We start from the raw sequence: 11,949 nt of genomic DNA on the forward strand, positions 1-11,949 counted from the left end.
AAAGTGAGCAATTGCAGTATTCAGAAGCTTTTTCTATAATTCCCCGCTTGGCATGACGTTTCGTCTCGAGAGCGTGTGCTCTCTCATCTCCTTAATTCGTCCTTCGCCGCAACCCCCTTAATTCTCCCTTCCAGCGATGCCGCGAGGGAGGGTGCTCACTCTCTTGTTAACCGGAGTTTTCCCCCTTATTTATACCCGGCATGGAGGTGGGCGGCGCGGGTGGGCGAGGCGGCCGGGGGAGCTCTATCGACGTTCGTATGCCGCATCTATGTACTGGTGAATTAAGAGCGAAGTCGGCTTTCATTTTGCTTTAAACCTTCTACGCTCGTGTGCTCGCCTTTCAGCCACGAGACTTTCGTGTGCGCTCGACGTACACCACTTTGAGCTCTGACAATAAGGAATAAGGTCGAGAACACTGCGCCTCATTCGCTTGCTTTCAGTGTTTTATAACTTCAGAGAGGGCGAGGTGGCAGTAGGGTTTTTGTGAGTAGAAGGACTTTTTTGACGTACGTTTTTATGTTTTATTCGGTTAGAATTTGCTAAGATAACGATGTCACACAGAGGGTGAAAAGCGCTCTCTGCGAATTTACTGCAAGTTTTGTTTTTAGTTAAACTTTTAATCTTGCATATAGCCCGATATAAAATGAAAGAAATTTCTCGTCATATAATATTTTTGTACTCAGTATAAATTTCTCTGTATAGAATGGTGCGTTAATAGGCCAGAACTGCTGATGATAAATGTTTAAAGAGACGAGAAACTATTTTATAAAAGTTTGTTAGCGAAGACGGGAGTAAAGGGGTGGCTAACTTTACGCATAACATCTTCAGAGAAAGTGAAATTTTGCGCAAGTTCGGAGAAATACAACTCTACTCGATCCCCCTCCGCCCTTTAAGGAGTCGTCGTCTTAGGGTGGCAGTCGGTAAACCCGACTTTTAACAATTAAATGTATTTGAATTTCGCCGCTATATTTTTCATTATTTGTCTGAAACTGAAACTGGATTTACAAATTTAACCTCTCTGTTCCATCGAGTCGAATCTATAATAATTGAATTATTTTTTCCTGAAATAGACAACACTTGATTGCTCTTCAGCCTTTCATGGACCGAGGTACATAGTGGGATGTTGGTGTCGAATATCACATATGAAAAATCACAAGAGCAAAGTACCCTGTGACGGTTGAACGACCTTTGTTAAGGTGTCGCTTTCGGGCAGGTTATTTAGTGCGACGGGAGCAGGGTGGGGCGTGGGGGCAGAGGGAGCTCGGCCGGGACACCCGGGTCGCCGGGCAACGCAACTGGGTCACTCCAGGCTTCCACCGCCCACCAATTATGTACACGCTCGTTACCGGACACGCGTTTTTCAATCACATCCATATTTAATTGGGCATCACTGAAAATATGTACCAGCGTGTTTCACTAGAATTTTATTCGGTTGATCAGCGTTTGGGTGTGTGGGTTACATTTTATTTCGAATCGCTACAATGAAGTCAATCAATAATGACGATTCACAACTCTGAAGCCAATTTTAAAATCTGCCGATGGTTTGGCGGTGGGAATATAATTTAGGGCCCTAGTTTCCTAACACGTAGTTTATGAACTTCTTCAAGACACCTAACTTGTTGCATGGATGCACCGCGAAGTACGGGGTGGGCACAGGACGCGGGTGAGGGCGGGGGGTTCCTCATAGTGAATGGGCGCGAGATGTCGTGGCCGAACGCGTATGGAGATACCGCCATTGATAACCGTGACCTCGCCCTTATCGCGGCTGTCGATTGCTCCCACACGAAGGGCTCACCTAGGTACTACATGAGTGTTAACTCTGCAGTGTCGTATTTCACGACGAAACAGCTGTCTGATTTGGCGCTTCACATTGTTTGACTGTAAACGAAAGTAAACTTCTGAAATTTTATAAAAATGTTTGATAATACACAGTACAACGATATCATACATCTAGACCTTATTTACATTTATATAATATGCTTCAAATTGAATTTGTAATGTTTGGTGTAGAATAGAATATGTATGAAATCCTGGGTGAAGAGTAAAGATAAGAATGATGATATACTGTACTTGAAATATTAACCATTTGCTTAAGAGCGTGCACACAATACAAAAGATATTATTTGTAAACAAATCAGAATAAAGACGATGTCGATTACGTCAAAAATTGTCAGAGAGCACAATAGACTGATAACAAATATATCTAGAGAGGGGGCTAAGTGTAGGTGACGTAACGAGTGACGGGTGAGTGCGCATATCAAGTGCAACCTTGACATTGGGCATCGCCCTAATGTCGTCGCATCGATTACCGGAATGTGAACAAAACCATCTCCGTCGGCAAATAATAGTGTCGGGGCGATGAATGAACGGGCACATTAGCGAGCGGCGCGGGCGGCGGCCGGCGCCGAGTCATTACGCGCCCCCATTAATCACTGCAACAATCGGCCGATATCTCGCTATTTACAAACGCGGGAGCACGTGTTCGCTCGTACTACGCAGAGTGTATTGACCCATTTAGATAGCTCGACCTTCGCGCGGCCATTGTAAGCGAAAAACATAAAAATAAGTTTTATTGCGGCGTCGTTATGCGTATCGCTGCGGTGCGGCCCTCCCGTCACGCTCGCGCCCGACAGCTGATCGCTACGTGACATTTTTATTTTATTCTCTTCCGGGGATTCTCCGAGATACGTGCCAGTGACGTCATTATCGGGTCGCTCACGCCCGCGGTTTCTGATTTATTATCTTAAATGAGCGTGAAACACTTCGCCCTGTGGATTGCAGTGATTTATGTACTACGTACTCGAGTCTAACAATGTCAGTGTCAAGCTCCAACCGTTACCCCATTCATGAAACAAATCAAACTTAAAAGTGCATGTAATAACAACCCAGAACAAGAAGCCAGTACGAGATTTCACTCTTATGCAACATAGGTTTTAAGAGTTGTATAGCTTCAGCGTATGTAGCCTTGATCCCGATTCAGAAAGAAAACAGTCAAGTATTTTCCAGGAATAAATATGTTGTTAACTTTGTAGTAAGATTGTCGTATACATACGAATAACTATTTGTAAAAAAGTATGTATTATAAGGCAGCAGTTTCAATCTATTTATGAATAAACAGAAAGCTGATATTGTAAATTTTGCAAATCATACGTATAGAATTAAAAGCAAAAAACACAACTTGCTTACCATATTTTATACGCATACACTTGTATAGACTATATACATACAATTGTATAGACTATAGTTAATGTATTTATGATTTTAGTAATGATTTTTAATCAAATATCAGGTTAACGCTGTGTAGAGTTCAAATCGTGTCCGAATCAATGTACCCAAATGTGCAAATTAAATAAACATAAACTTTCCTGCAAGTGCGTTTGTTTAAATATTTAAAGATAGCTTCCTATCACTGAAGGTAAAGGAGTTTTGTATGAGCAGGTTTTACTAGGCAAGAGGAAACATTCCACCAGGCGGCTGCAAACGCGCGTTCGCAACCGACATTCCAAGCGAGGCGAGGTTCGGGGAAGCGAATGCGTCATCGCCACACAAAAAACTACAATTTTCCCTTTCATTGCATCAAGTGGCAAGTCGCTCATCATAATAAACGCATAACGCCACGTCTCGCACGCGCCTCTGCACATTGTAAACAATGCGTTTCGGGAATACCCTTACTTTTTATGCGGGAACACATTCCTGTGGAATTCCTTTTGTTTGTTTCTTAACGGTATGCGTAAACTTTTTTTTTGTATTCATCACACTTAAATTGTTCAACCTCACCGCGCACTTTCGTAACGGTACTCGGCCAATTCTCCTTATTGTGGTCCGAATGCTACATAAATAGGTTATAATCAGTATTTTTTTTAATGATCACTAAAATATTCAATGTTGATTCTGATCGTGATCTCATACATAGCGATAGTTATTATATAGTTTAGAAAGTAAAAAGAGAATTAAAATTTTCAAAAATATGTGTATATTTAAAAAAATATATTATGGTTACATCGTCGAAATATAAATAATTTTAAAACATTCGATGCCCCAATAAAAGGGGCAGCATTAAAACCGATCTAAACGGAGCAGAAGTGAAATAAAAAGCTCTAAAGTGTATTCGAAGCTGCGCGAGCGACGGGCCACCAAACAGGATGTAAGACTGGTTGTGCGCACACACGCCAGCGTGCACGTATACACACACGCACACATCGCGACGCGGCCTCGCTCGCCGCTCACGGAAATGTGCGTGCCACAGACCGGCTGAGCTGCCTTGGTTATGCTGCTTGCAAACGCTCAAATGTGCGACCCGAAAACGCCTTCCACTTTGTATCGTGGAAATATTAATAAAGTATCAGTAGATTCTTGGGGAATTTCACAATATTATAAAATTTTAATCAGTATACAGTATCTTACTGATTATGATTTTCGTATTGGTACTATAGATAGATATCAGTTATGTACAATGTATTAAATTTAAAAAATCATGATGGTTTGCAGTTTTGCATTCCTAATAAACAAAAATGTTTGGTTGTTGATTTTATTATTATTGTAGGTGTAAATATACGTCTCACATAATTATTTTTGATTCTATGTAGCTGTCATCACAATATGCTTGATACTAAAAAAAAAGTTTAATAATTTCTCTCATGAAAAATATAGATAACAATACACAAAATTGTAAACGAGAAATTTTCATGAAGCCATTAGGAAGATCAATTCATCGTGATAGAGATAATAATCGGAAGCTCGGAAACAATCGAGGGTTTGATGCATTAAGCACGTTTGTGTCGGAGCTATCTCGATCTAATCTTCAGCCACCTGTAAACAAGGCAAGCAGGTCCGAACACCCCTTCAATGAATGGAAACTACAGCTCGATCACGTGTTCCATAGCTCTATTGTACAGGAAAGAAACGGTTCTCGGTAATCGGTCATTCAATCGACTCGATTCGATATTGCGGATTAACACCTCTTCACGCTATGAAATTTATGAATGGAGCACAAAAGATACTATGTAGATCACTTGTAGTAAATATCGTTACGCCGTTTTATTATCGTGTTTGTACATTTACAATGGAAGCGTTATAAAAATCAAAGCATTCGCAATATGCTTTCATCGTTGTTTACATTTGAAAGAAAGAAAGAATTTCACATTCAATTTTATAATGCAGCCTTTTAATTAAACCAACGATGGTTTATTAATTTAATTTATTTATTAAAAGAGATTTATAAGTGTTCAACCGTTTTTTTTCAAAGGATAGTCAACGTTTCCACATAAAAGTATCGTTTGAATAATGTCAAATAAGTAGAGAAGTAACGAAATGTTTTCTTGCATAGCCTCGCTTTATAATGTAGAGCTACACCCCACGCTATCTACCCCATTTTATAGTCGACTATAATACAGAGCTCGTTGGAGCGTAGGTAGCTGTAGCGCTAGATAGAAGCGGACGGCCGCTACGCGATGTTATTATGTAGCGCGTCTGTGTGCGCGTGCACGTGCAGCGCCAGGCTCGCACACTAGCACAACACCGCGCCCCTCCCGCCGCAGCCCCCCGCAACCTCTCCCTCGCCCGCACCGTACTGCGCTCCGCCTCGACCCTCGTCTGCTCGACAACGACATGGTTAAGCGCGCTCTGAGGCAATGCTGTGCCGCTATCTATTCGTTCTTCACAATGCCATAGAAAGTCTGTTCGACTCGCCTGGTTGCTCGAAATTTTTCCTACCTTTCCGTATAATTTTATACGTTAAACATATACGTTTTTCTATTCTTTATATGATTCTTTTTTATGTCGGATATACATTAATTGCAAGGAGAATATATAATTATATTATATTTAATTCATAAAGCTAAAGTTCTATACTAAGCAGTTAGGCTATAAAATGCAGCAGTATGTGACAAGAGCGATAAAATAAACGTCAGACATTTTCAAGTTTCGAATGGACAGAACAAGCGACGCGCTGCGCATCAGAAAAAGAACTTTACGACAAGATTAGAAAGAGCGAACGGCGCGGCAACGTCGCACGGCCACGTTCCACGAGGCGATGCGGCAACGCCAGGGCACCGACGTCATATACTAAATTTATTTTCATGAGCGCCAGCGCTGGCGACGACACCGCTATTTTACTCGCTTCTTATACCAAGCTGAATCGCTGTATAAATACTAAATAAAATTGTGTTCGTATGAAGTTTTACTTTTAAAATTTTACATTTATTATAAACTCTACAAAACTAAAAGCAGACAATGTATTATGAGCGTATTTCGTAGAGCGATAAAGAGGGTGACGTAAAATAATTATTTACAGTTTAGTGATGAGTGATCGTTGAGTCAACGGAGCAATGAGCAGCGCCGTACCGTGTGACTACGCGTACTTATGCGTATTTGCGCGGTAAAGATTTAAATTACGAAAATTTTATTCAATTCAAATGTAGAACCTTTTTCCTGCAATATTCATATATTGGAATGCTTTTTTTTTTGTTATTTTTAGTAAGAAGTCCTAAAAAGTCAGTGGATGTTTGAATTATTTCGCGTAGAAAAGCGTGCCACCTATACGTGACAGGTGCAAAGGCATCTGCCGCCCGATGGACGTAAAGTTTACTACTTTTTCTACCACATTAGCATTGCGCAGCTAGCTTAAGTAATTGTTAAATTATATACCAACTGGATTAGGTTAACACTGTTATTTATAAAGTTGTTGAGTATATTGTGCTTACTTTCACGATGTATAATGTTCCTTAAAAAATCCAAAATTTGAATGCTATTAGCTATAAGTTTGATAATTTTCCACATCTTTATAGGTCTATAAATAGTTATGCATTTTGTATTTAAGTAAATTTCTTAGAGCATATACAAGTTGTACATGTAGAGTTTTATATCTGATGTATTTTTATTAATTAATTAGGAATAACAGTATGCATTTGCTAGTGTTTAATTTGTCGAAGTAGGGAATTATTTAAACAACAGTAAATTGACTTCGTAGTATTACAGCAACACAAAGCTTCACGTATACATTATCGACGCAGGTGCTGTTACGATAGATCGGCTCGTTTTTCAAGTTTCACCAGTAGTAAGATTTTACTCTAAGCTGTTTTATTTTCAGAAGATATATGTTATTTACTGAATATTGTGGTTTTTAATTTATTATAAAAGAAATCTTTTCGAATTATAACTTCAAAATCACATGGTACCTGCAACCAATATGATTTTTATTTTAACTTTTGTTATTTTTAAATGTGGTATTAGTTAAACCTAGTATTCTAAGCTTTAATAGTGTCAAAGAAGGATAAAATAGGAGGAAAATGTAGTTTATAACAGAAAAGACTTTGAAAGAAGGGTAATGCTCGTTAAAATCTTTTGTGAGGTAACAATTTAAGTCGAAGAATGCGAACGCCAGTTGTACCTAAATCCCACAGTTGTATTCCGACGCACGGATCTACCTGGCCAGAGCCCCACTGGGGTAGCGCCCCGAAAGCATATTGCACCCAAAAAAAGGGAAGGGTCCCTTCACAATAGAACCCTGTGCAACCCCAGGTACCCCGAGCGATGTTTAACACAGTATAGACTCGGTTGCTCTCAGGATATCACTTTTGATCTTTGTATTTCGAATTAATCCTTAAATGGTACGGTAGATATAATGATAATTTTTGAAATAAAGTTACAATTATAACCAGATTAAATTAAACATCTTACAGTTTCAGAGTTTCACTTACTACTACTGGTAGTATTAGAAATTGATTTTATACAAAACAGATTTGTCTCTTAACATTTTATTTTATTGTTCTTATATCAATGGTTTCCATGGCCATAAAATCCAAAGAACAATAGTTAATAAATTTACAAAAACCGTTCCCGTAAAAATTTCTTTAAATAGAAATGTTTCAATGGAAATTTCAATATATCGATCATTCTATTACAGTGGCTCATGTTCATATTATTAATGCTTGAATTCTGCATTACAGGGCTCGGGTGGCGGGTGCGGCGCCAAGCGGCGCGCCAGCTCCCCGTGCGAGGGCGGCGGCAAGGTCGCACGCTGGGAAGATTCTATCGCGCGGCTGGAAGCCGTGGCCGCCGGCGCGGGCGGCGGAGACTGCTGGCGGGAGGAGGAGGAGCGGCGCGCCTGCCGCCGGCGCTGGTGCGGCGGCTGGTGCGGAGCGCACGACACCATCCGCGCCGAGAACGGCAAGTCCTACCTGGAGCTCGGCGGAGCCGCCGCGCGCGCCTGCTGCGACGGCCGCGCCGCCGGCCGCTGCGCCTCTCGACGATGCTACCGCGAGAGGCGACTCAAGATGATGAACCTTTGCGCGCTCAAGTTAGCGCGCTTCCGCCAGACCGCGGACCCTTCCCTTCGCCGCTCTGTGCTAGTATGCAACACGCTGCGCGGCATCGAGCGCGAAATGGAACGCGAGAGCGCAGAAGAAGCGCCCTTCGAACCCGCCTGTGTCGCGAACGGCGTGACGCGCTGCGAGCTGCTCGGAGCGCGCGACCCGGCCGCGGGACGCGCGACGCCCTTCCCCGCTCCCCCGCAGCCCGACCGGGACTCCGGCTACGGCGACGAGGAGCAGCGCACCATCGACTGGGGCTCCGTGCTGAGCCTCTCGTCGCGGTCGGCGCTGGACCCCCCCGAGGAGACGTGGCCCGACGACTGGGGCTGGAGCGAGGACAGCTTCGTGCGGCTGCTGGTGCCGACGAGTTAGTGCACGGCGCGCGGGCAGGACGCGCCCGCGCCCCCCTGAGCGCCTGTGATACGCCGCCGGCCGCGCGCGCCAGCTGAGCCCGGCCCGCGCGGCGCGGCCCCGCCGCCCGCGCGGCTCTTCTAGTCGGCGCCGCCCGCCCCGTGACGCGACGCGAACGCGCAGTCAGTAGTTAGTATTATGTAATTCACTATGGGAAGGTGCTAGCTTCGAGACGCGGGACTTTATCGCGAGCCGAGTTATTTTTGATAGGTTTATTTCTTTAAGTGAATTCTGAACTGCAACAAGTGACTTAGCCGAAGACGTTTTATCGTTTAGATCCGACATGTTTGAAATTTTTGTTGAAATTATTGTGTATAATTAGATAAATGCTATATTTATTATGTTAAAAGAGGATATGAGGAGTATTTGAAATTATTTCTGTCTTGATATTTTCTGTAAAATATGTCGACCGGCGTGACTATGGGTTATGTCCTACGGCCTCGCCGTTCGCTGAAGCGTGGTCGGCCCTACTGACCATGAGCGAGATATTACCAAAACATTATTGTGTTACTATTTTTCCGTTCCTTGTTACTGAGAGCACGCTTCACGCGAGCGCGAGGCGGTCGCCAGTTCTGTGTGTATGGACATGTGCCGAATGTTGGTGCGAGCGCGGCGGCTGCGTCGCTGACTGCTCACTATTTGTAAACGATTGAGAACAAACTGTAATTTATTAATTGATAAGTACTTAAGAAATCGATGGACTTTCATTATTTCCGCATCCGATATATCTTTATGGCACTGTGACTGGTGGTCAATTAAACAGCCTTACTGTTACTGAATGCAATGAAAGTATCACGATTGACACGCACTTGGCGATTGGAATTTGTAATATAAATTTATACTTATGATAATAAACACTGTCACGGTTGTACTTAAATCATCAGGAATTGGTAACGTTCACGTTCTGTCCAAAGATGCGACGGCCTTCTGTTGCTGGAAGTAATTTTTACTAATACCGTTACTATTAAGTACATTACATTATTTAAATACTACTTACATTGTGAATATTAATGATATTTTTTCATAATTACTTACTACTCACATACAGTTCCTAACGTTTAATCGACTATTAGTAAAATGCGTTTCATTTGCAGTCCGTAATATAGTTTTATACAGTTCCACTGCCAGGAGGCCGACGCCATCTCGATTCGTAATAGCGAGCGAGCGATACAAACAAAATAGGCTACGGTAATGGGTAAACAGATTTGAGACATCGAATGATAAGATTTTAATAATCGGCGACAACCCGTCGCTTCTAACAAGAGAGATCTAGTCACGAGAGTGCCGCACCATCGCGACAGCCGGTGGCACGGCAATGATGCGTTCTCTCATTAGTAGCTTCGGGTTGTGAGCAGCCCGCGTGAAATGGGACTTAATGAATGTGTTATCAGGATTTGCGGTCGGAATCAATCGCTGCGGCGACACTCCAATCAAATTTAGTTCGGGTTACATCGAAATCAATTATTTTTGTACAATAGGTTAATTTTTGTTCCCGAACGCACTTCTGGTAGCACGTCGCCCGGCGCGATACACGGAATTGCGACTACATGGACCAAACATACATCACGACATTTAGTAGAACAAAGTACAAATTTCAAATAAGATGCATTAGTGCTCCGGCGCATGTTTGTCCACCGTTGTCAATTAATCTAATATTTGAATTGTGATTCGGTAGCTAATGAGAGAAAACTATGTTCTTAAATTTAGTGTACATATAAAATTTACGGAGATGGGCATTATAGCGCGGTGATACGCGATTGTAAATAAATTATGTAAATTAATAATTTAATCGATATCGTTTGTGAAGTTCAGATGATGTTATTGTTGGCGGGACCTCCTCGCCCGGCACTGGAGTACACACACGTAAAGTTACAAGCTGCATTTTATAGTAAGATGTCACAAATATTGCCAGTACAGACTCCGATATTGTCTAGTTAGGTTTAAATTCATGGGTTCTAAACTCGGTGATGCATTATAAATTATGATGATTTCTTGTATCTTTTTATTGAACTCATTAGTTTTCATACGTACCTACCTAGATATTTTTGTTAAATATGTCCGTATGATTGGTTGTGATGGTTTACTTAAGTAAGTTAGTGAATTATGGATATATTTCTATGACGTACACGAACCCATTTTGTACTGACACACTTTACCGTGAAATTTCTGTTGCACAATTAATTAACAATTGCTGACTGGATTCTAAAACTGTACTTAAAATAAATAATATTTATAAAATGTTTGATGTATGAGACTTTGAAATGATTAAATAAAATAATGAATTTAAAATAAAATAACACATTGTGGGACAGAAATATCATGTGCTCATTCTGAATGCTTGCAATCGTGTACAAATTTTCAATATTTTCATCGACTGTCCTGTCATTATAATAGTGTACAGAATTATGTAAAATATGCATCGAAATTCCAAAAACCTGTAGAGATAAACATTGCACTGACTTTCCTTGTAAATTATGAAAAACGCCTTTGAACTTTGAACAAGTGACACTGAATGTGAAGATTTAGTTTTAAGCCAAGCCGTGAGTGTTGATGCTTCAAAGGCGCTTTTTATAACAGTTTTCTTATAAATAGCAGGTGGTTATCATTTGAATTATTATGGAATCAGTTGGCGAGCCCTGCGCCGCGCATTGTGTTGTGAAATACAGCAATAATTATTGTGCGAGTTGACTGTTGTCACATCCGTCTTCTAGTCGAGGACATTTCAAAGAAACGTCCACGGCGTCATCATACGTAACTTTGTAAAAATCCTTATATAAGTGTAATTTTTCTTAGTGTTTTCATTGCCATTGGTTACCAAAAAAATGACAGGATTTATATTAAAACGTTTGTGTATATTACTAGAAGAATACTCGTTAGGAAATCGCGAAATCAATTTTGAGTGTACTCAGATTGCACATCGAATTGTTAGTACGTTCCTCATGTTACGAGTCATCCAAAATTGTTCTCGGTGTTCTAATGTAAGAAATATTGTAATATATTAATATTGTTTAAGCTGTTGTGTCGAAAATAACAAGAACAGGAATAATTTTGTGAAACAATGGCACAAAGAATGAACATAAATATTATATATATTATAGAAACAGAAATGTGGCTATAAGAGCAATTTTTATAATAAATATTTACTGTTGAAGAATTTAAGACTTTTATTTATCATAACATCTGCCTAGAATCACTACATATTCAAAGAAATACTTATAGAAAGACAGAA

At 41.0% G+C, this 11,949-nt stretch overlaps 1 protein-coding gene across 1 annotated transcript in view; it reads left to right on the forward strand.

Annotated features, from left to right (window-relative positions):
- Positions 1–11,791, forward strand: part of LOC119828390 — a 23,787-nt gene extending 11,996 nt beyond the window's left edge. The window contains exon 2 of the mRNA XM_038350518.1: positions 7,947–11,791. Coding sequence (XP_038206446.1) covers positions 7,947–8,681 — 735 coding nt within the window. The 3' untranslated portion in view covers positions 8,682–11,791. The remainder of the gene's footprint in view (positions 1–7,946) is intronic.
- The last annotated feature ends 158 nt before the right edge of the window (positions 11,792–11,949 follow it).

This window comes from Zerene cesonia, chromosome 8 (assembly GCF_012273895.1).
Source record: "Zerene cesonia ecotype Mississippi chromosome 8, Zerene_cesonia_1.1, whole genome shotgun sequence".
NCBI classification, from domain to species: domain Eukaryota; kingdom Metazoa; phylum Arthropoda; class Insecta; order Lepidoptera; family Pieridae; genus Zerene; species Zerene cesonia.